At 36.9% G+C, this 26,680-nt stretch overlaps 1 protein-coding gene across 4 annotated transcripts in view; it reads right to left on the reverse strand.

Annotated features, from left to right (window-relative positions):
* Positions 1 to 3,610: 3,610 nt before the first annotated feature.
* Positions 3,611 to 26,680, reverse strand: part of gal3st3 (galactose-3-O-sulfotransferase 3) — a 28,463-nt gene continuing 5,393 nt past the window's right edge. The window contains exons 2-4 of one of the 4 annotated variants that reach the window (XM_065294369.2): positions 16,937 to 17,072; positions 9,691 to 9,788; positions 3,611 to 9,118 (exon numbers count right to left, since the gene is read on the reverse strand). In XM_065294369.2, the coding sequence (XP_065150441.1) occupies positions 7,927 to 9,118; positions 9,691 to 9,788; positions 16,937 to 17,014 (1,368 nt within the window). In that variant the 5' untranslated portion in view covers positions 17,015 to 17,072 and the 3' untranslated portion in view covers positions 3,611 to 7,926. Of the gene's footprint in view, positions 9,119 to 9,690; positions 9,789 to 16,936; positions 17,073 to 23,440; positions 23,508 to 24,254; positions 24,484 to 26,680 lie in introns of those variants that run through there. The other 3 variants (XM_065294372.1, XM_065294370.1, XM_065294371.2) reach the window with 3 other exon arrangements.

Below are 26,680 nucleotides of genomic sequence, written 5' to 3' on the forward strand. Positions count from 1 at the left end.
AGACAACACACATTTGATATATTTCTTGGCCATTGAAACCAAGGAATGTGAAGTGCAAAGCATATAAATGATGCTGTGAGTTACATCTGAAGTCTTTGACATTATGCACTGTATTCAATGCAATACTTGACCATTGATGCATTGTCACCGGTCAGTATACTGTACAAGATGGTAGTATGAACAATGCCCTTCCCCCTAAAACAAAATTCACACAAGTTCAGTTCAACTTTATTTATTTCCTGATGGCAATTGTGTTATATCATACAGGCATATCACATATCACTGTAAAAAAAATTCAAAACGAAGTTGTTTTTACTTCATGCTGCAAGTCAATTCAACCTACTATTTCAAGTTTTGAAAACAGTACACTGTAAAAAACTGTTATCACATCATCCAAAAAACGCACCATCATACCCTAACATTTAATACAGTTTTCAAACCCTCAATTTCCTGAATTGTAAGAATAAAATCTTAAATAAACATTATTTAAATCCTGTGACAAAATTGCATCTGAACTGAATCCATTCAAGCTAATTCTGTTTTTTCTACTATATTGACCTCTTAATAAATGGACATTCCATGTTTTTTTTTTAAATATGCAAATTTTCCAGCTCCCCTACAGTTAAACATTTGATTCTTACCGTTTTGGAGTCCATTCAGCTGATCTCTGGGTCTGGCTGTACGCCAGTTTGAGAGTATTCCTAGCCATATCTGCCTAGAAAATCGCAACAATATTTTTTTCCGTCGGAAAAGCCCTATTTCTTTTTGACAGAAGGATGTTGAGTGATTTGTAACCTACAGTTTACTGTTTGGAAAATCCTAAACGTTTTCTTAGATATTAACATTGTACATTCCATGCACCTTTTAAACATAGCATAGTATTCAGACCCATCTTTCATCTTAATTACCTGTGACTTCTTTTGTTTTTTAAAACAGTTTTAAATATTGGAACAAGTAATACCATATTATGATCTGAAGTTTCCAAAGGTGGTCTACCAAAGCTCATTTAATCGATCCAAGTCAAAAATTACGTGTTGGGCAAGTCACGTACTAAAGTGACTTAAGGATTTTCATCAATGTTCAATTATTAAAATCCCCAAGAATGAAACTGCAGTTGGTGCTCCGAACTGAATTGTACATCTACTTCCCTCTCTTACTCAGTATACAATACTACACAGTGTACTGTCATGATGACATTTGGTTATGACGGCACCACAAGAACACAGCAACAGGACCTTTACCTCACAGGTTATTATAACAAGATGACTGTCAGTTATCTACAAATGATCTACGGAAGTTTGAACACAGTCTGCAAGTGCTTTGATCTGAGCTGTGACAGTCATTGTAATTGAGATGTACTAACCACACATTAACGCATGATCTTTTCATTAACTTTTCAGTAGTGGCACAGCTAATAAAAGCTTGTTTTAGAATGTGACTGAAAAGAAAAATACAGACCTTAAAATCCTTAGTATAGGAATTGTCTCACTTGTGAAATGTTGGGTTGTTTTTAACCCAATGTGTCTCCTGTCCAGTATTTACCTTGCCTTGTGTGAAAAACAAAGTTCCATATTTTACGTGTTCCTATTCAATTCACAAGATGAAAAAGGAATCGACACACCCCACATACAGTATGTGAAACAGGAATGGCAATAAATGTAAACAAAATAAAGTGAATATACTTTGTAATGTTCATGGAATCCTATCATTTTGGTTTCAACTTCTTATATAATTTTTTATGGTGGCAACCTTTGTCAACTGTATGTAATAAGTATCCAGGCAGCATCTTTTCCAAAGACTTATGGTAACCACCGCCGGTACAATGTATGGAGGGCTCAAGGTTTAAAATCCTTGTTGATTCGGTTAGGTTATTTCTATGTATTTGTATCTCTGTACTACTTCAAATTTGCCTTTCAATAGTTCAAGGTAACGAGCAATCTAAAAAGCTTTTAGCTAAGTGTTTCTTGGAGGTAAATCATTTCCTCGAGGTCAAACAATTATTAAAACTATGACTGCGTCCAAATACCTCCATTTGCGGTAATTGCACTTGAGCACTTGACTACTTACATGACATATTACCTGTATTTGGACCAAGTGTTTTAGTGGGTGTGAAAATTCCAAGCGTGCATGTAGAATTATTCACATACATAGCAGATATAAAAATGTCAGTCCAGGTAGTGGCAGCAATTTGCACAAAAATGTGTTCGTTTTTTCTTTAGGCTCCTTAAAATATATATTTGTATGTTTTTCTTTAAATAAAATGAACACATAAACACTCTAAAATTAACATTTGCTGAACCTTAAAGGGGACATATCATAAAAATCTGACTTTTTTCATGTTTAAGTGCTATAATAGGCTTTATGCCCAGCTGCACTACTTCCTGAACTTCGGCCAGCTCCTTGTTTCCTGTCTTCCATTATTGGACAAACTGATTAATCCAGGTGTGTCTGATTATTGTTGTTGTGACTACTGAGGTCAGGCACACCTGGATTAATCAGTTTGTTTGTGACTACTGAGGTCAGGCACACCTGGGTTAATCAGTTTGTCCAATAATGGCAGACAGGAAACAAGGAGCTGGCTGGAGTTCAGGAAGTAGTGCAGCTAGGCATAAAGCCTATTGGGTCCCCAGTGCTTCTATCAACCTAGAAAATGTGAAAAAGAATAACCCAGTAACTAAGTTTTGATATACCATTCTGTGCAAGCATGTAAAAAAAGGTAATGGAAATTTGACTATATTATTGACTATATTATATTTACAAAAAAAAAACATGGTAACAACTTATTTAATTTTTTACTGAACAACCCTCCTGAATACGATTCTACAGCTTATTTTCAAGCTTTCTTTATTGATGGTACATGAACTACTATAGTAAGGCTGATTGGTTTTAGCTGGTTAACCTTGTTCTGAAACACAGTTTGAACTTGTTGATGAGCTTTACCTGGTTTCCCCCTAGGGAAAATAAACTAACTGGACTGATCTAGTACTCAAGCTCAAAACTCACTGATTCATGTGATGATCCAGTTAAAGGGGTCATATGATGCAATTCAATGTTTTCCTTTATTTTTAGAGTGTTTGTGTATATAGATGATCCGAAAAGAAAGCCGCCCCCAAAGATTAAACTTTCAAACCTAAAGAGATATTTCTAAAAAAAGGGTCATCCATGCCCACAATGCCCCACATTTCTACATATCTGTGTGGCAAGGTTTGCACAACACCACCCAAATGTAGAAGGACAGAAGGTATAACTTTTATTCTCGCTATAGTATTGTTGCCACCGCCACCTTGTCATGGAGGCACTGTGTTTTGGTAAGGGGTGTAACTTTCTATCACAAAGCACAACCATTCATGGACCCCATTCACTTCTATAGTAAGAAAAAATCATATTATGGAAGTCAATGGGGTCCAAGAACGGTTTAGTTACAAACATTCTTCAAAATATCTTCCTTTGTGTTCATCAGAACAAAGAAATGTATACAGGTTTGTAACAACAAGATTTTTTACAATCTAATGTCAGTGCTTAGTATTTTATTCCAAATTAAAAGAATTCGAAATGAAAAGATAAAGGACATAAATTCTACATTTGGAATAAAGCATACACACACAAAGACTTGTTTTACCAGCTTTAATGTTTACACATCCCTCTTTACAAGGCTTCAGAAGCCAAACTCGGATTGTCAGAAGCATCATATTCAAATCCCCTAAACAGATTTTGAAAAGTAACCTAAATTCAAGAGTTAAATAAATATATAAAATAATCAATTTAATGTAACAAGATGTGATTTCTATTACAGCATTCAATATTTATCCAGTTTTAGACCCAGAAAGCCTAACGCTTCACAAAATAAATCTATTTGTCTTCACAGTTTTAGAAAAAAGATATTACTATATGTACAGCAGCTTTTCCTTTTACTTATATATACAGCAAAATAGAAAAGATAACTTTATTCTTAACATTTTTAATGTATTACACATAAAGATGGCATAACACACTGGTCTGTCTTCATATTATGTATTCACAGCTTTCTAACACAGAAAAGAAGAAAAAGTTTGATGTTGGTCTTTATTTTTTTCCCAAAAGTATATTTGTTTCTGTTCATAATTTTTTTTTTTTAAAGTAAAGGTAACACAAGAAATATTGGTCAGCAATTGTTGATAACTATCGTTAAGGTGCGCCGTGCTTTGGACAATATTTGCTAACAAAATAAATAGCCATTCATAAAAGAACTGGACATACTACACAGTGGGTCTCCAACCTTGTTTATGGAGGGCACCCATCCTGCAGATTTCAGTTCCAACCCCAATCAAAAACACCTGAACCTGTGAATCAAGTTGTTTAGTTCAAAGCCTTTTTGACAACGGAAGTCCAAAAAGCTTGTTCGTCACATGATTCATGGAAACTTCATTTAGTTGCTGTATGCTCATAGTGAGCCATTGAAATACATTAAGTTAGAGGCAAAGAGCTGTGATAATTCTTAATTAATAGTCAAGAAATGCATTGATTTATAATATTTATATATCACAGCAATATGGGTAGGTAGTATTTTCATGTAGTTTTATTAACTATGTTTTTTGACAAATAAAATCTATTAATATGGGAAGATTAGTGTGGTCAGCTGTTGGTATGTGCCTTGTTAACATGTTTTACACTGCCTCCAACAACTTTAAAGCTTTAAAATCCATAAGCTTATAATTAGTTTATTCATGGTTATAATGTATAATTGACTGTGCGCTGTATATATAACTTGTGCCCGTTTGATTTATAAGAACACGATTTTAAAAGAGACTCATAAGGCACGTTTAATTTATTGTAAATAATAATACCCCTGGCTCAGTGTTGTGTTGTTTTCTTTTTGAAAGAAAACATGGGAGATCCCATCTTTATAACTTTCAATTATTATTAATCCATGAACACGTTATTAATAAATTAATTTATTGCATTTAATTAACTAGCAGAATCACCCTCCACCCACATGTTTAATGCATCAATTTGTGCTATGTACCACCATCTTGTTTAATAGTCTCTCTAACTACACAATAATGGATGAATCTGCATTAAGAAAATAACATTTACCATTAAAAGGCTGTTTTTGTTTTGATATGTGTTGCTTAAATTATCTTCAACCACAATAAATTCAAGTAACGAATAAAGTGATTTGATTCACATGTAGTGCTATTCAATCTTATTTTTAAACATCTTGGGGTGGTTTCCCGGACAGGTATAAATTTAAGCCAGGACTAGGCCTTAGATTATTTATGAAATATAGCTGGTTTAACAAACATGTCTTACTAAAAACATGACTGGTGTGCATTTTAAGGCAAAACAAAGAGCACTGATGTATTTTAAGATATGTCAGTGCAAGTTGTTTTCAGTTTGGACAGCTCTTACATTTATTTTGATCTAGGACAAGTCTTATCCCTGTTTGGGAAACCACCCCCTTAAATCTTAAAACTATCATTAAGTTCATCACATTCAGTCTCTGCTGCAATTCTATGGGGCTTGCAGTAACTGCCATTGGATTTGCCATTGGAGTGAATGGAGTTTATGCAACTCTTGCCTAAAGTGCTTGGTTTCAGTGATACCTAAAATTAGAGGCAGTGTGTTGGAGTAGGATTGGAACTAAAATATGCAGGGCAGGTGCCCCTTCAGGAACAATGTTGGAGACCCATGTACAACACGAAATGTATCACCCCCTTAATTTTTATATTAAATAATTTGGTAGGACATGGGTGTGACTCTCAAAATAATGATAAATAAAAGATAAAGCATAAATCTTTATTAAGTCAATTCCAGACCACTTAAAAAGAATATTCTGTCTCAGGAAGATTCTAGACCAACCCGAAAGTTGTTTCATATGAGGATAATTTACAAGTCAAGCTAGTTATTATGTTACGGTATGCACCAGAATTGCATACCACTCTATATATTGCCGAAAAAACACTATTGTTCTTCAAAATACAGTATGGCTTTAAAAAATATATATACCGTGATATCTCTTATCAAATGATATATGAAAAATGTGTCCTTGACTCAGGATAATGACATAAACTCTCTTTAGGACAAAGAGGAGTGGAATTAAATTAGAAAAATCCTTATTGCAGGAACGTTTGAGTGAAAGCAGTTATATATTTTCTCCAAAAATATGTTCCTTTGCAAATGTGTTGAAGAATTGCCAATACATCAGTAGTAGCAAAACACATTAAATACGTTCTAGAGGCAATGCTATTAAGAGGTATTTAGTTTCTATTTGGTTGCGTAAATAAAAGTAATGCAGTGTTTTTGCAGGTGTTTTAGGTACAAAGTGGCATAGACAGCCGAACAATCCACTTTTACAGTTACAACTTTCAATTCCTAACTATGAATATGGTTTTACAGAGTGGAAACTCTGTATCACTGTGCCATTCCTACAAAGTGAAGCTTTGGTCTTCAACCTTAAGTGCGTAATTTCTGAAACACATGGCAGAATTGCAACGACATAATTTTTTTCTCTCTTCCCATTTGTCATCATTTAACATACAGCTAAGTGTCACTGCAAACCCATTCAATTGGTCATGCCACAGTTAATGATAGAAATAAGATTGAAGTTTGATGCCAGTAGTGGCGTTAAACATTAGAAACCAGCTTCAAACCGAAACCAGAGTTTACTTTTTCTAATATTACCTACAGAAGTCATACTGTATTTGCAACATAAGACCACTGCATTACAATGTATTATGTATATATAAAGTAAAATATCTAAAACATGTAAGAGAGCAACAAGAACATTGCTCACTCGTAATGTGAATAGAGCAACTCCTCATCGCCTACGCATTTAAATCTCAATTCTTTATTCCCAGCTTAGTAAAGGCTGTGGTCAACAGTGTCCTAAAATGTAGGTTTGTAATCCAAGCACTGCACAAGGCAAGTGTAAATATTGTATTATTAATTTTTGATAGAGTTGCATCATTACTAATACTTATAAAACGGTTAGTTCCAATCCTTGATTCTGATTGGTCAATAGGTGTGCTTTATTCACGATAAAACATGGCTATGACCGCTTCACCCAACGGTTCTGTTTATCACTGCACCCTTAGCAACACCCTTAGCAACCACATGTATCGGTTTATTGTTTTTATTTGAGCTTTCATGCATATTACACATTGGAACACATTTTTGTTCATGGTCAGGGACTATTTTTTCTAGCGGAAGGAATGCTTTTTATTGATTTAACTTCATGAAAGTTGCACTAATTTTTCTTTCTTTAATATTGTGTGATAACCGTTTTATAAAAGCAATAAGGTACTTGAGGCAAGTGCTGTCTTGTGAATTAGTAACGGCTGAAGGGGTTGCTTCGCGATGTGCCTAACAACGCCCTTCAGCCGTTACTTATCACGATACAGCACAGCCTCTCACACCTTATTGCTTACTTAAGAGACTGAACTTTGTCTTATGGCTCAGGCGTAGCACACAGCACGTTGATAGCACAATGTGCGCTTGTTCAGCTTAAGTATTCTATTACCAAAAGGCAAGTACACAAACAAAAATCCCTAAAAGAACTTCCAATATACCAGTAGCCTTAAAGTGGCTGCCTGGTTGATGATTAAAACACAGTGGCCCATCATCTCCAACCAACTTGACCTAAAAAGTCTGTCAGGTCAACTTTATTCCCACACTGGCTCGTAAGATAATTGGTCAACCATTTAGACCAGCTAGAAACCATGTAAAACCAGGTACCACATGAGGCTTTTAGTGTCAAGGTAATGGTGGCTTAAATACAAACAAAAAATTTTCTTTCAGATTCAGAGACATTCCAGACACCAGGTTGGTTTTTAAAATGAAAAAAAAAAAAATATATATATATATATATAAACGTATTTGTTAGTTGACGCTGGTCATTCGGAGTACCCAAAGCACCTCTCTGGTGCACAGAGAACAGTCCCTGATGGGTCACAGGAGGAAATTTCTAGCTCGGGGCTCTTTGTGCACACGAGCTGACCCTGCAGACCGCAAACTCTGCTGGGAGTTCCGCAAAAATCTCTTTCGATAACGGAACGACTCTGATCTGAGTAATAGCTGTGTGTACTGCACCTCTGGCATTATCATCTTTAAACAGTCATCTCGTGGATACATGCCTTTTTGTGTTATGTTGGTTGGCAAATCATACCCAACAATCGCCACTTTGTTACTTGGCTGCCAAGGTCGTAATTCCTTATTTTTAATCTGAGAAGCTGAGCGAAGTTGTGGCAAATTTCCACCGAAGCAGCCACGTACAAGTCGATCTCGTGACTGACGCAACAGCTGAACTTCCCGCTCGACACATGGTAATCCCACTGCTCTCAGCTGGCGCCACAATGAGGCATTAAAGTAATCATACAGTACGGAATCTATGGCATTCCAAGCTCGGACTTTTCTCGTCATTATGTTGGAGAGTCTGCTTTTAGAGGATTGGGTCCGCATGTTAAGACTCATATACAGAACATCGTCAAGGTCCCATGACAACAAGCGGCGTAGCAGCACCAACGATTCATCAAAGTATTCTGAAATCATAACCAATGAGAACACTCGCTCCAGCTCCGCAGCAAACCGTTTTGCATACATTGGCGCTTCTGTCGAAGGACGATCCTTATCGCCACCGAGGTCAAAGGTCAGCGTATTCCGTGCGTACATTGAATCATTATCTTCCGGACGATAGTAGTTCCAGGGATGATTTAGAAACATCTCTAAAGATCCATTTGGAACACGTTTAAAGCTTTGGCAGTACTGATTGTAGTAGCTAAACAGCGACTCAAACATGGCTCCTGGTTCCCGCAATATTGTGATGTATATTGTGTTGTTGGGCATGAGGCGTCGTATCTCAGTGCGGCTAAAACGCAAGTGATTGGTGATGATGTCCGGGGGCGTCGTATGTGGGTGAACGAAGCGGTTGCTGAATGTCCGAGGGTAGCAGAACTGGTGGGCACATGAGGTAACAGGAAGCGCCACGGTGAGGTTGTTGCGTTCAGCAAAGCGGAAGAGGATGTTCTGCACAGTGGTGCTGGCCGTTTTGTGCGTCTTTAGGAAGGCCACACTGGTATGTTTAAGAGCAGGATCACTGCTGCCCGCGGAGGATGAACACCCCAACCAGAATGCCTCGAACGTCCTACAGCCAGAAATAGAGACACCCGCAGCAGAATTAATCATTTTACAATCAGCAATACATTAATACTGAATATCGTAAAAAATCCCATATTAATCACTTAAGGAAAATACTCGAAATTCTGCTTGTACAGTTTTATCTTTGGTTGTCTTTCTTTATTTATTCTTCACGCTATTCCAACTTCTATGGATTTATTTATATCGAAAACCAGTTAATCCACACATGTTTATCCATACACAGGTTGGGGGAGGGGCAATTTGCGATCTCCAATTCACCTAACTTGCATGTTTTAGGTTGTGGGAAGAAACCGGAGTACTCGGAGTAAACCCACGCTGACACAGGGAGAACATGCAAAAAAGTCTACCCATGGCTCGAACCAGGGACCTTCTTCCTGTGAGGCAACAGTGCTACCCACTGATGCACTGTGTCACCCCATCTTTCACAGAAGGAAGAATGAAAGGGTGTGTGAAGGATGACAGAATTTCATAGCAGCGTGATCCCTTATTTAATTGTTTACCCTGCTAAAAAATCTACTTCTCTTGCTTTTATTGTTCTGTGTGTTACAAGGTTCTTACAAGTTCAAGTGACCTCCATGGTGGAGAAGCAGGCTGACACTACTGATTGCTATCAGTAGCAGGAAAATCTTCTTTTGGGACATCTCCACTTTCTTTAACTGAAAAAAGGAGAAATTAATGGCAAATTAGGTGAATTAGGTCAAACATTCTTCCATTTAAAATGAACATCAACAAATTCATAAAAAAGTTATTGGTTTAACCATGTAAAGGCCTATTCACAATGGCAAATTTTTTTACACACAATTGATTATATTTATATTTACAGCTGCGTAAATCTACTCCTGCATTTACTCAATATACACAACTGTAATCCATTTTTTGTCCTGCCGAAGCTTCAAGCTCATTCACAGACATTCTGAGGTACTGGCAAAAATGTTTAACCCTTGTGCATTGTTCAAAGTCACTACCCATTCTTGTTTTTAGTGGACAAAAAAGGCCAATAAATAAACAACTGTAAAAATGTATCAGATGAATTTTTTTCACATTTTGTCATAAAAACCTCAATACTGATCAAAACTTCCAAATCTTTACAAAAATTCCATGATTTGAACTCTTTAAATGCCAAGTTCATAAGGGCTGTCATTGATTTGAGGAAAAAACACAAAATGACTCTGATAAAAAGTGATTGTGGACTGGATTTTTTTCACCCATTTCACAGGCTTGGGCATCTCAAAGATGAGTACAAACTAGGGGTGCAACGGTTCAAATTACTCACGATTTGGTGTGTGTCACGGTTTCAGTAGGTTTCAGTGTGTGTGTGTTTATGGAGACAAAAATGGCTAGTGTCAAATTCACAGAAAATTTAATTATTTATTTGGCTACAAACACCTAACACTTTGGTCACAACAGGTTTCTTTACAAAAATAAAAAACCTGAGCAGTTTTTAAACGCTGCCAAAACCAACATTTTCACTTAATGAGTACTTGCATTATTATACTACATGTACCAACATACAGTGCACTTCAAAATGAACATAAAATAGCTTAAAACACTGGGTTACTTTTTATATTATATGCCACTATCTTCAAGTTTTTTCACAAGAAGATCAGTTTTTAACATGTAAACACAGAAGGCAATGTGTGTTTTTCGGTCTTTCACTTGCGATTGCGTGCTATCAACAACACCCTGGTGATGACGACGCAATATGTGACTCGTCATATTAGATGTACTGCCTTGAGCATACAGCACTCGCGCCAAGAGAATTTGACTGTTTTGTCCACGTTTTCTCGAGCATCGCTGCTGCAGTAGACTTAATGAAGCTGGTGGTGCCTCTATTAGTGGCTTTTATCCTTAGCTTGCCACACTAAATGGTCCGCAACACACACACACACACACACACACACACACACACACACACACACACAAACACACACACACACACACACACACACACACGTGAGGAGGAACTGTGAGCTTGGCAACAGATTTGCATACTACAAGTTGATTGGACAGGTACTCTCACGTAAACACACACACAGAGCATATTCAGAGCCATACATTAGCGGTTTTATATGTTATTTTTTCACCAAAGTATATTAGAAATGAGTGGCCGAACCAAACGCGGAGCACCGTTTTTGCTCAAAAGCCACCGATTTCTCATGACAAAGATTTATCTTGGTGTGAACACGCCTTAACACATTAATTCTGGAACAAGATGGCCCTCCAATTTTAGAGCGCCTTTTAAAGGATATGGGTCATGAAACCCATCCTCAGGGACAAAGACAAAAGTGAAGCAGGAACACACGGGACAAGTGTCACGTACTAGCTTTCTGACGGTGTTGCCTATCTAGTACTAACACAGTTTTAAAAACAACCATATGATGCAGGCCCTACTCTTCCGTTAGCTTCTAATTACACTTATCTCATCTCCTTTGCCTTTCACTCTCACCATATCAAATGACTTTTCCACACAACCTGACCCTATTTTCACTGATCAAGTCCTGATACTACTGTAGTTTAAATTAACATTACAGAAGGGTAAGCTTTTTTTACTCAGAGACAATCAGCAATAGCCAGAGCAAAGCCAAATAAGTAACATCTGCAAATCGAAATTACCATCATCTCAGCATAGTAAACTTGGAGTAGCAAGTTTTTTTATTGTTTTTAATAGTTTTAACAGTTACGTGACAATACGTGATTGGTTATGTGGATGCAAGATCAGTAGCAAACCTTAGAAGCTCAGGTAGTTCAATATTTACTTCAGCTAGATCAGCAAGCATCATGCATCAGCATAGACAAAGAGGTACAACACTATATTCACTAGCCAAAATGATGCTGAAGATGTGAAATCACCATCACCATGCCATTATAGAAACTTTGTTTAGCAGCTTTGTCTACACAACTTCTTATGTCATCATCTCATGTGAGTTTTATTAAAGATATGTGTCAAAGGTACACTCAGACAAATAATTTTAAATGGTTCCAAATTGTCATTGGGCCAATATTCGTTGAAAAGGTCATAATAGATATGTAGACATTTGAGGAGCACGGATGCAAAAGCAGGTAAGCACCACCTTGTTCAAGAATGAGATACTAATATTAACCCAATGCCCTCTGCATGTCTTACATGTTCATCGAATACCTTTAAATCTGCTCAATCCAGATTTCAGGCCATTCAGAAATACTGCTTTGTTGGTGGAATCTGCTAGACGCTACATTGATTTTTCAGCAAAGTCCTCCGTGGATTACATTTAAACGTGGGTCCTGGTGAATACTTGGACCTGAATACAATCCGAATGTGGCAGTCACTTGGATCACATCTTCATTTTTACATTCTGACGTTCCTCATTTGAAATGTTTCTAGTTTCTTAGTGATTTCGCAACTTTTTACTGTCTTGTCCAAAGAGGTTTTTGCCCAAGAAGCTTCCATGTACTTAGAGGGTTTTGCAGTGAAAGACTCAGAAAAAGGTATATTAAGGTACAACATTTGTCAAAAAGTACACTTTTGTACCTCTAAGGTACATATCTGTACCTAAATGCATGGGTTTTTCATCTAAACTCATGATTTGATACCAAATTAAGGTATTACTATGTAAATTTGATGACCTTTTGTAAGGGTACCACCCCAGTGATAGCTAGCGACTGTTTTTTACAATTTTTTCTGACAGTGTATTAACAATTTTTAAGCTGTAGAACTTTAAATTATGAAAAGTATGGCCAATATTCTCTCGATTGGCTAGATCATTATACATTTAAAGGTGCATTGTGTAACTTTTAGAAGAATCTCTTGACAGAAATGCAATATAATATACATAACTATATTATCAGTGGTGTATAATGACCTTACAAAATGAACTGTATTTTTTTTATTACCCTAGTCATTTTATCTACATACACCGCAGGTCCCCTTACATGGAAGTCTCGGTCATGTTTCTACAGTAGCCCTAAACAGACAAACTGTTCTACAGAGCGCGTCTCGTCCATACGTTGTCTCAGACAACAACATGTGTGTCCTGTGGCGGCTACCATATGCATTTTAAAATTGAGCGGTGAGCTATTGGTTGCAAATCACGATCTCACCTCTTGATGCCGCTAAAATGTACACATGCCACCTTTAAGACAGTCACCCATTTCCTGCCCTCTAATTAAACTGCATGGATTGTATTTCTATTGATCCATAAAGAAATGGCAGAGGAGTAATCCCAAAGACACCATGATCCAATACAAAGAGACACAAGAGTCTGTGTGTGCTATGAGGGAAATGAAATTTCATTAGGATCTCCCACGCAACCATCCACTTGAGACAACAATTAAACAATTTATATTTATTTTTTTAACTTCACAAAATGACATGCATATTCTCACCCTCAGATGGCACTCTCATTGGGACTGATTATCTGATGCACACTACACAAAAAACTGTTGATCTAGTAAGCATTAATCTTTATGGAGGGCTAATATTTTTGTGATAATACTGCCTCTAAATGCCAGATTAAAACCAAAACAAATTTTAAAACATCAAGTCAATATTTTTTTCTGTGTAAGTGGACTTTCATCAATAAATCAATCTTGCTGGTCAAACAGGTTGGTTAGCATGGCGGTCTGAATCAGTTCACGGTTCCAATACATAAACCCTACAAATGCTTTCAATTGTTTGTCAGGGAAGATAATTTTAAATTAACTTCAACACCTGCGAGAGCATCTCGTGAATGGCCTGTACAGCAGGTAAAGACATTTCCAACCAAAAAAAACCCCACAATACTTGAACCGCCATACAGTTAACCTACTAAAATGCACCACAAAAAGATGCTGCATGATCTCTACTGAAATGATATGTCTTGATACTGAAAAAATTGGCTGTGTCAAGTCAAGAGAAAAAACAACTTTTGTTTGTAGTTATAATAGTGAACAAAATCTGTAAAAATCACGCAATCAGCGATTGTCTTATTTTTCCCGTGGCGATGTATATCCGAGTGCAATGGCTTCTGGTATAAAAAAATGTAGGGCGGGACTTGAATTCATCCAAAGAGAACTGATTGGATCTTTGAAGTTGGGTCATGTTGTTATTTGCTAATCGCTGGGATCTTTAACCTTACCCCCCCACCCGCCATACCATATGACCAGAAGTAAAGAGAGATTTTTTTGAGGAAAGGAAAAGATTAGCAGTTTTGATTACTCAGGTTGAGTGTCCGAACCTGATCGGAAGAATGTCGGAGCTGCCACAATCGCGAATCGTAAAAATCCTGATGTGTGGGGGGAAACCCGAGGACAAACGCGCGCACGCCCCTTGAGATTATCACGTGAAACAAAACATTATCCAATCAGAAAGCAAGGTGGTGGACGATGGAAGCAGTCATGGCGCAGCACAAAGTGAAGTTGATGTCTCCACGACTTCACCCAAACCCTTTACTTTTTTCCTTAAATTTTCTGTAAAAATCATTCCAAACACTATCATTGAAATTTCTTCCTGCATATCGTCCGCCATGCTTATTCTGAAGTCTTGCAAGATTTTGAGAGATATCCTGTGTTCACAGTCGAGACTCTTGAAAGAGTTGAAAATCTGTGTGTGTGTGTGGTGTGCTGTCTTTGACACATACAGTAATGGCACACCACACACTATAGGAGCAAAACGGTTGAATCTAGGATTTTTTTATCCTCATGTTTGTGATCACATTTTGAAACTCTTATAAGATGTAAAAATCTTTTGGTGTGTACCCAGCATTAGGTTTTGTCTTTTAAGTCTTAAAGATTCTTCAATGTGATTTAACAAAATGAAATACATTTACAACAAACCATTTACACCATCTCCCCAAACATAACTATTCCCAATTTAGTGTTAAAATGAGACCAGCAATACACAACACGTTCACGATCATTCCTTGTCATCCAAGTAACAATAAGCCAGCATGATGGCAATCAGATTAGAATCTGAGCTGCGGTTTTTGTTGGAAATAAAATATGGCTTTTGAGGGAAAACACTGAGAGTCAAGCTGTGATCCTCAGGTGCTGAGTGGTCCTATTGTGGAAGGGTATTCTCAGGAGATCGTGTAATGTTACTGCGTTATAGCAAAGCTTGTGTGACCAGTCCAGCAGCCGCGTTAGGAGTGGCCAGCCAGGCACAGACTATCATCACCATCCCAGATGTATTAGACATTGTTTAGCTAAACAAAGACTTTTAGAAAACAAAATCCTGTCTTTGTAGCTCCACTACAAGGGAAGACATCGAACAATGTAGATCCTCCAAAAAGCACACACAGCCATCATAAAAGCAATTCACTTGACTCAGCTGGATTAATGAGTGTGTATAATGTGTGATTAGATTAACAGTTTGAAATTATTTAGTGAAATCTGTCACCATATTTAAATAATGTATACATATACCTAAATCCAATTCGGTGGCCAAGACAATTTTGGGTCTCATGTAAAACAGACAACAATGGGGGCGATTCATGCCTGGGTTTAAAGGTTCATGTCTATCTTGTCAAGCAGTGAACCAGGTTCTAATTACTTTGTTAGTCTTGTTTCCTTTCCTCAAGTCCATTCATTGTATGTAATGAAAGGATGCAAAGTAATTTATAGTACAGTATTTTATATACAGTATATTTTCTATACAGTATATTTTCTATAGTATCGCCCAAGTCTGCCCAGCAACAACAAACACTTACACTAATTTTTTATTAGACTTTTTTTAATTTCTATAAAATTGTAAAACATAGTATTAATTATATAGTATATTTCCTATAGGATTGCTTAGGTTTCTCTCTCTCTCTCTCTCTCAAAGGTTTTTTCTACCTATTTTAGTTTATTTCTAATAAATTTCATGTAATCCAAAATAAACTACTCTAAAAGGACTCTTTTGTTATTGATTTTTTTATGAAAATTACATTTGTAACCAAGTAATTCAAATCATAGCAAAGTGTATCAAAAACTACACTGAGCTAACCTTACTGTGCAAAATGTATATTATGTAATGTCTACAATGTTAACTACAGATCGGCTGACAAACCTCTTTTCACATGGCGGTGATTCATGATCGCCGTCTCCCCTTTAGGAAACCAAAACATTTGTTATTTATTTTCGACAAAGTATTGTTCCACAGGTTAGTTTTTGCCACTAGCCAGACCATTAAACAAACAGAGACGGGAATCGCATAACCACGACAACGCACAAGCATCCGACAAAACGGTCTATATAAATAAAATTGAAATGAACTTAATTTAAGTACACAATGCAGACGGTGAATTGAAGCTGGATGTACGTGTAAAATGTCAGTTACCAATGACTGCATGTTGACGTCTTTTATTATCTTACTATGTTTAGGGAATCTGTCCTGATGTTGATCAAATCATTCTTTATAATTGTTTAAAGGAGACATTTCACCAGACTTTAAGAGGTCAAATAAATCTCTGGTGTCCTCAGAGTATATATAAGTGAAGTTCTAGCTCAAAATACCATATAGATAATTTATTAAAATGTGTTAAAATTGCCACTTTGTAGTAAAAATGTGCCGTTTTGGGGTATGTCCTTTTGAATGGAAATGAGTTGATCTCTGCACTTAATGTCAGTGCTGTGGTTGAATAGTGTAGATTAAGGGGCAGTATTATCTCCTTTTGACATCACAAGGGGAGCCAAATTTGAATTACCCGTGTTTTCCCATGCTTGCAGAGAATGGTTTACCAAAACTAAGTTACTGGGTTTTTTACATTTTCTAGCTTGATAGAAGCACTGGGGACCCAATTATAGCACTTAAAGATGGAAAAAGTCAGATTTTCACGATATGTCTTCTTTAATGAAAACGTCTGCTTACGATGCCCATGTGTTTCTTCAATCCTTTTTCTCCTGGAAGATTTCCCTTCCGCCAGGTCCTCACATCTTTGGAGAACATTTACACAATTGCTATACTCTTCATGATGTAGAACTGTGATTGATTTCCAAGGCACGGGCTGGAGGACAGAGGAATAAGGAAATGAGGAAGCATCAATCTGATTATTGAAAAGCAATTGGTGCATTCAGAAAATCCACTTTACTCTGGAATGCCAGTCAGTATGCTGGGTTCATTAAGTATGCGTGTTTACATTTATTCAATAAGCGGATAACTATAAAAAATTTGCTTATAATAGAAATCTGTTTTCATGCAATCGATAAGTCGGCTATGAAGAAAACTGGAATTTAGATTTCAGTTTTTTTTGCAGGCATTGATGTCTATAGTACTAATCATTTAAAAAAATCTATCACGGTGGGAAATCTATCTAAAGCTATACTGTTGTATGTAGAGTTGGGTCCGAGTCCACCTTTGTTGAGTACGAGTCAAGACCAAGTCCTTAAACTTCAAGTCCGAGTCCAAGTCCGAGTCCAAAAGGGTCCAAGTTGGACTCAAGTCCGAGTTCTTAAAGGCCGAGTCCAAGTCGAGTCCGCCCGAGTCCAGAAAGTAATTAAATTGAAAAAAGATAAAAAATTTGTATTGTAAATGGTTACTTTCTATTAATACTTTAACCCTTCAACCTATTTAACCAATGGCAATATAAAAATGTAATAAAAATACCTCTATTGCATCTTGTCATTGCCATTGAAAATTTTTATTCTATGTCAACTTGTTTCCTATCAAAACTGATTTCAAAGAAAAGAAAGGGATATAAAAGGTATTTTCTTTTTACTGGATGTCTTGCAAATAAATTCTCTATGATTTTCGTAAGCAAAACAAATGATTGCTGACATTGAGGACATCGTGATGTGTGTGACGTGTTTGTCTGCACGTATGATGCGACTGGCTGCTGCCTGCCAGTGTGTTGCAGTAAAATAACAGGAGGGGAGACGGTCCCGTACACACTGCATATTAAATTGGGTTGTCACTTCACCTTTTAATGCTTAATCCTGTTCTGTACACACACACTTTAGTAATTTACGGTATTTACGTACAAAAAAGCAGAGCCCTGCTGAAAAAAACAGCATCAAACCAGCATGGACCAGCATGGGATTTATGCTGGTCTATGCTGGTTTAGCTGGTGGTCACAGCATACCAGCACCAAAACACAACATATGCTGGTATGACCAGCATGGGATGCTGGTGCTAATGCTGGTTTAGCTGGTGCTAATGCTGGTTTGTTGCTGGTTTAGCTGGTGCTAATGCTGGTGCTGATGCTGGTTTAATGCTGATTTAGCTGGTGTTCACTAGCAAACCAGCACCAAAACACAACATATGCTGGTCTTGCTGGTATGCTGGTTTTTTCAGCAGGGAGGACCTGGCAACACTGCAAGACCGCGCGCTGTGAAGCAGCCTCACAAAAGAAGGGTACAATACACAACGCCCGGACGGAGGTTCACTGCAAAGCACAATGCTGTTAGATTATTTTGGTCAAAGCTGTGAGTGATAAGCACGCGAGACGGCAGAACGTTGCTATGGTTATTTCTGTGTCAATCATCACATTTTCGGGAGTAACTCTTGTTCCATACAGACATGAAACAAACATTTAGGGGATTCACTCCCGCATTTAAATGCGGTTGTCGCATTTAATTAATTTCTCATCTCAAGTTCATGCTGTTTTTAATGTTGCACATGACGTGGACTCGACTGTACTCGGGATATTTTCCGAGTCCAAAATGCCCAAGTCCGTGTCAAGTCCGAGTACAAATTCACCCGAGTGCGTGACAAGTCCGAGTTCATTCAAAATTGGACTCGAGTCCGGTCCAAGTTCGAGTACCCCAACTCTAGTTGTACTATGTCTGCAAAACCTGTAAATGTAACATGACCTTTAAAAGGTCACGTTCTTCCTGATACCATTTTTTAAACCCTAGTTAGTGCTGTAATGTTGCTATAATAGCATAAATAATACCTGTAAAATGATAAAGCTCAAAGTTCACTGCCAGGCGATAAATTTTCTTCAATAGAATTCCTCTTTAAAAGCCTACAACGAATGGCCAGTTTGGACTACAGCTCTCTATTTCCTGCTTTAATGACGTCAGTAAAACAGTTTGTTGACTAAACTCCGCCCACATGAATACGTCAGTCACCAGCTTTGGCTCAAACGGCTCTGCTAAGCTTAGCTGCTATCGAATCACAGCACACTAAACAAACTACACAATCAGAACTTGTTACGTATTTCTGAAGGAGGGACTTCACATAACAAGGAAGACATCAGCCTGTTTTGAGGACAGTGAAAACAGCGCTTTACAGATAAGTAATTGTGTGAAAAATGCCGCGTTTTTTACACATGAAACATGAACACATGTTATATTGCCCACTATAAACACAATCAAAGCTTCAAAATCACAGGGAGCTTTAATTTTCGCAGGTTCTCTGCCAACTGCATGAGTTGAGAGCAAACTTTTATTCACTACTTTACGCTTACTTTCGTTTGTGACATTTATCAGACATGCACATATGAACAAAACGGCGAGAAAGCCGGTTAAGGCCTTTACATGCAACGAAAAATCGGGGGAATAAGCAAAAAACTACCCATGCAGATCAATTTTTGCACTCTTACTTAGTTGTCTTGTTTTCGGTAGAAATATCAAAAAATGTAAATAAGTTTACCTTTTTCTTAAACACCTAATTCAAGAAAAATTCTCTCACCCATAGACAGATTTTTGCTTGTTTTAAACACAAATTTACTTAAATTGTATATTTTTGGTTTAAAAACTAGACCTATTTTCTTAGGTCATTTTGCTCATCAAGAAAATACATCTTGATTTAAGAATTTCTACTTAAAACAAGACAAAAATACCAAGTAAAAAAGTAATTTTTGCAGTGTGCTTAAGCTGTTTATGGGCTTTCCCATAATAAAAGAAAAGCGTTTTACGCGTTTACATGACCTTACACATTATCGGTTTAATAACAATAATCGATGTAAGAAATTTTCCTATACTGGGCAACTGTAGTTTATCTTAAGCTTTTCCTTTACTATTGGATATTTTTTGCTGTTTGTAAAACACATGTGTCAAGATCCAGCAGTTGTGTCAACATTATTTTAAATGTATATCGGATCCTGCTATAAAATATCACAATCACATTTACTGCATGTTGCTTAAGGCAGCTGGAACAAATACTGCAGGTAAAACATATCAAGCCAGGATATGTACGAGTACCTTAAATGCAATTTGAAATACAAAAATGGCTTTTTGGAATTTTTCCTGCAACTGCTGACCTATAGCAGTCCAGATCTTTAAAGCAACATTCTGTGTTAAATACAAATAATCAGTCCATCCATCAGTTTGTAAAATCCTAAGCTGTTACCCACAACAGAGGATTTAGGAAGAATTGTTTGTGCTAATTAACAATATCAATTTTATTGGCCCAGGTCTGTCTGAACGAGTGCCAACTTATTGATCAATTTAAGTGTCAATACTAATTTTATCGTTTTTTTCCTATTAAATAACAAAAAATGCAAAAAAGTGTTTAAGAAATAATTTCTGCTGGGTTATTTTTAACCCAATGCTGGGTAAATATAGCACAGAACAAATGTTGGGTTATAAACTCTTCATGATGTAGAACTGTGATTGATTTCCAAGGCACGGGCTGGAGGACAGAGGAATAAGGAAATGAGGAAGCATCAATCTGATTATTGAAAAGCAATTGGTGCATTCAGAAAATCCACTTTATTCTGGAATGCCAGTCAATATGCTGGGTTCATTAAGTATGCGCGTTTACATTTATTCAATAAGCAGATAACTATAAAAAATTAGCTTATTATAGAAATCTGTTTTCATGCAATCAATAAGTCGGCTATGAAGAAAACTGGGATTTGGAATTCGATTTGGATTTGGTTTTTTTGCAGGCATTGACGTCTTTAGTACTAATCATAAAAAAATCTATCTAAAGCAATACTGTTGTATGTCTGCAAAACCTGTAAATGTAACATGAGCTTTTATTTGCGCAGTTTCTATGCCAGACTTTATGCACTACTTCACGCTTACTTCCATTTGTGACATTTATCAGACATGCACATATGAACAAACTTATTGATCAATTTAAGTGTCAATACTAATTTTATCGTTTTTTCCTATTAAATAACAAAAAAGGCAAAAAAAAGTGTTTAAGAAATAAATTCTGCTGGGTTATTTTTAACCCAATGCTGGGTAAATATAGCACAGAAGAAATGTTGGGTTATAAATAAACCTATGGTTGTTAACCCAACCATAAGTTGAAACAACCCAGCAGAATTTCAAGTGAAAGATCAGTTTTTGAGAAAGTACAGCACATACTGTTAAAATGCAGTGTTGAAAACTGCCTCCTTACCTGATTAGCAACGGTAAGCTAATAGTAGTGATTTCTAAGTCAGGTACGATTACCCTGGAAATATCAGTGACATCATTTGACTTTGTATAGCAAATGATAAGTAATCTGCTTTTCGTTTCAAATGGAGATTGCAAACGGATCACAGCCATTAAGTCAATATTTATTAAACAAGCACAACAAAGACCACACAAAAAAAACTAAAAATAATCTATGAATTGCAATGAATAATAAATCTAGACCAAAAAAATAGAACACAATAGTCAGATTCGACTTTTAAAACAACCACACACTCGCTCGGCCAACCAATTGGCTTAGCTGGTTTACATTCCGATAAACTTTTAAGGTGTGACTATGCCGAATCACCAAGAACACATCAACAGATCTGGCTGAGTTTGGTGTATTGTTGGTTATATTTACGAAACAAAAATCTGCTGAATGGTTGTGCAGTACCACCATACAAAGAGAATGTAATGTTTACTGGTGGTGTTTTAAACTATATAACTAAACATTTGTCTACACATAGGACAGCAAACCACTTTCAGCATTTTTCATTCCACTCATGGTTCGATACAGAGAAATCCCCAACATCCTCCTTCTGCCCCCCGCACATCTAATGTGTAGTTATTGTCTAAGTCCTAAAAATCAATCTGGGAAATGAAGCTTGAAAATGAGCAAACAGTCATCCATCCAACCACCCACAGACAGGCACACGCTTTCTCACAATATACACACAGAAGTTCAATGATTTTTTGATATGAACAGATATTTGGTTTTTTTTCCAGTATATTTTAGCCTATACTGTACAAATACACTTTTGTAAAAGACCAAGCAGACTGTATGTGTTCCTGTAGCTCACGTTAGCTGTGCATAAGTTATGGCTTTAAACCCCAGGAAACAAACACATATTGTATACAATAAGACTCCAGGGCAGCTCTGCACTGTGGTATCAATTTGGGTATTTTTGATCTGTGAATGATACACAATCACATCATTCACATGCACCCCAACTTTCAAGAAAAACAGCTTTACGTTTTATTTTGTGTGTGCATCCTCCATGCGATTAAATGCAGAATATGTTGTTTTGAGCGTTACAAACAAAGAGCCAAAACCCTTAACAAATCTAAGGGGGTGTGCACACCGAAGCTTTTAAACACGGCTGAAAACGCCAGGCGGACGCCGACTGTCAGCTTTTTCAGCTGAGCACTTTGGTTGCTGTGATACTTCTGCTTTGTCTTTGTACGATGCACTGGTTGGTTGTTGTGATGTTTATTCTGCCCCTTTTTGCACTGTGATTGGACGACGGTGTGATAACTGACATTGACGAGGTGAGCTTTTTACCCAAAGTTGAATATTTTTCAACTCTCGGCGTTCAGAGCGTAAAACCGGCAGCACGAAAAAAGCCAGCTGCTGGCTTTTTTGAAAAACGCTGCAATTCCATTGGAAACAATTGAACACATGCCGACCATCGGCGTAAAAGGTATGCAAGCCCCCTAAGCCCTGTCGACACCTTTTTTACTCATTCAGTGTTTGTGGTTGTCCTATACATCTTGTTTATTAAGGGTTAACACTCACTAGTGGTGATGGTTTAGGATTTGTCAACACAGTTTGAGTCCAAACACACTTTTTGTGATGCCTCATGAATTGGCATCCCAACCCCCCACAACCCTAAACGCTTTCAGAAAAATTGCCAGTTGCCCCAAATACAGCACAAAGAGAGGATTAGATGTACAGATTTCTCTTTAGGTCACTACACTAATTCCTCCTCTGAGCAGAATGCTTACTGCTGTTATTGACTTTAAGGACTTTTAAAGGCACCACACTGATTGAATTGAGCTGATGTGTGAACAATTACACAATATATGAACTCTGTATGACATAAATGAATAGACACAAAACGCAAAGAGTCACCTGCTACAAACTTTATCACAGCTGAAATCATAAATTTACAACTCACTCAATATAAAGACCTTAAAAATTGCATTATGTAAAACAGTATGTCTGTTTCAAATATAGCTACCGTAGTAATTTAGTTGCCCATTGCCCCATAAAGCCCGTTTTGTACGATAACTGCCAACTTACACATAAGGCGACTGCCTGATCCATGTGTAACGTGACAAATCATAGTTTATTAAATATGGTAGAATCTGAAATTGGATATAGACTTTTTCAGCATTAACAACATAAACAAATGGTTTTCGTGGAACAAACGTAACTTCTGGTAAACTTCGCAAACAATCAATAACAAAAGAATTGTTTTGGAGTTGATTTCTGATAACAAGCAAAATAAAGTACATTACCTTAGTTCAAATTATAGCTGAAGCACATCAAAAACTACACTAAGCAAATGTAAAATGTGTACTGTATAATCAGAGCCGGTTCTAGATATTTCGAGGCCCTAGGCAAAATTTATGTTGGAGGCCCCTTACACCCCTCTAATTTTCAGAATAATATGAGAACGTGTTTTTCTACCCCGTAAGAAATCATATAAGCACTACGGTGATTAAACATGTTTTCCCCATTACTTTTCCTTTTTATGTTTTTATCAACAAATTGATTAACTTTATGTTAAAATTTTATTAGAAATTATGCAAAACCACATGTATTAAACATTTTAAGGCAGTCAAATTTATTAAAAACACCACCTTTTGGGGATAATCTCCAAAGAGTAAAATTAAAATTAAACGATAAAGTTTAAAGTTAAAGCCGCATAAAGTTGAACTCACCTTTATCTATTGCTGTCAGTAGTGATTGTCGAACTAGCGCACATGGACTTAGCAGTTTTGAAGGCCCCCCTTCCAAGCTTGAGGCCCTAGACATTTGCCTACTCTGCTTATAGGTAGCGCCGGCCCTGTGTATAATGTATTTAATATTAATTACAAATCGGCTGACAAACCTCCCTTCACATAGCAGTGGTCCATGATCATCGTTCCCCCTCAGCTTAAGGAAACAAAAAAAAAATTTGTTATGTTCGACTAGGTATTTGTTCCAGAGTTCAGTTCATCCACTAGAGGCAGGAAGTTAAGTCCCGTCCAGATGCGTAACTGCGACAATACACGTGCCTCCTATAAAACGGTCTATAACTATGACAACAAAGCTGAATATACTGACATGCTCATCGAGCGTTTACTTGCTGCTGAGCATCTAAAACCATATTTTTGTGTCCAATATTTATCACAAGATCCGTGATCAGATGGGTGCGGCAACTGCAGCAGACACAGTATCTGAATATTAAACACAAAGCAAATATACATTACATAAGGCCACTCCTATTAACTATACATTGAAATGCCTTTGCTTTGTTTGCTTGCACTCATAAAGAATTTTTCACTAATTATCTCAACGCAAACAAAAAGGTTTTTCAAAAAAAGTATTTTGTAGGACCAGAAAAAAATGAATGAAAATAAATAGCTCTTGGTGCATACCTGCGATTTACTGTACAGTCATTATGCAGAATAAAAACAGCACAGTTACACGGCTTTTAATGGTAGTTTGCTTTTTCGCATCGATGGCAATTAAAGGAAAACAGTACTTGTAAAGGCGAAAGCAATTAGCTGTAAAAAAAATTCCGTATGATTTGACAATGATGACGATTCACAGAAAACACTGCTGGATTTTGAAATTGTCTTTGTGGGAAACATTTTAGAAATACAATAAAAAATAAAAAAAAACTTACTAAATAAATCTTATTTTGTATCAGTTGTAGTAATCACTGGCCAAGGTGGCAAACAGAAGGTAATGAGTTCAAATCCCCCTGACACTTGTCTAACTAATCCCCTATGGTCCAAAACCTTTCCCGAGATCCAAACAGCACAGCTCCACTGGAACAGACGAGCCAAGCGCGAGATTGAATTATCGAGATGTAACAATCAGTGCAAAGCTGTTCTGCACTTACAAACGCCTGCTGCGTTTATAGACTGGAGCAGATGGCAAAACCTCTGTGTGAAAGCTTAGCGATAACTGAAATGATGGAGGTGGTTAAAAGAGAACATTAGGGGAAAATACAATATTTACGTATAAGTATATGCAAACAGACATGCAAATGCTTGGAAACACATTGCAATTTTGTGGTCGGATTGTACATCAGCCATATACATTTATATGAAGGTCATAAATTCAGGTAGCTAGAAATGTCAACAGTACAGTTAAACCAACAAGTCCTGCAAGATTATTCGATTCGCTATTTGACTGTAACCATAAAACATTTTGAATCTCAAAAGCTTCGCCCTTCGTTTCATTTTACTTGCATAGAAAACGACAACCAGTAAATTAATCAAAATGACTTTTATTATACCTAAATTGGTCTGAAATGACGTTAAGGCAATGACAATGAGTTTTTATTTTTTTAATGAATCCTCTATTCATTTAGTTTTCTGTAATGTTATAAAACGTATCATTTGTCAATGTCACTAATTTACATACAGTACGCTACCAAGGTAACATTGTCTACAGTAGCATGCTGACAGCCACATGAGCTGTAGAGAGTAAATGACGACAGCATTGATAAAGGGAGGTAACAGTGGGGGTTCAATGTGTGATGACACTTTAACGTTACTGATATGCACTCAGGATATCGACTCGCACTTCTGTTCCCAGTGTCTGAGCACCAGGGGACACCCTCCACACCCATGAGGGGCTTAACTGTGGGGCTTTGTGTCTGCGTGTGCACGTTTATGGAGTTATTGGATCTGTTGCTGGAAAGGAGCATCTGTAATAGACTGATAGTCAAACTCCTTTCTAAAGAGCATTTAATTAATCCTTTAAGGGCCCCTAGGCAACCTGGCCACCCGCCTTATGCCAGAGGAAAATGAAAATTGGTTTTTTCCAATTTGCAGTAGGCCTATGTATATTGTGCACCGTATGCAAATGTTCTTTCTTTAAATGACCTCGCATATTAGTCAAATTATTCAACCAGAGCACACTGGAAGGAGCACTGTATGTGTATGCCATAACACAGTGCACTCAATAAGAATTGTTAATGTAAACAATGAACTAAATTGTATTGTACAGAAATAAACAGATATTTCTGTTTACCATAATGGATGGTAGTAATCCAATTATTATTCTTTTGTGTTTTATTTTTGACATGCAGACATTTTTTTATAGTTTATATCAACATTTAAAAATGTCTACACAATCTACAGGTAAACATGTGTTTATTTTAAAATGCTGACTAAAGGCGTAAATTGGCCTGGGACATTGGCAGTGGTAGTTCCCCTACGTATACAGCAAATAATTTTTTTTATATATTTCTGCAAGGACAGATTGAGAAGTGACCACTAGAAAACTTACAACTGCTATCATACAACCACAGAATTGTAA

The sequence above is a fragment of the Paramisgurnus dabryanus genome, chromosome 2 (assembly GCF_030506205.2).
Source record: "Paramisgurnus dabryanus chromosome 2, PD_genome_1.1, whole genome shotgun sequence".
NCBI lineage: Eukaryota > Metazoa > Chordata > Actinopteri > Cypriniformes > Cobitidae > Paramisgurnus > Paramisgurnus dabryanus.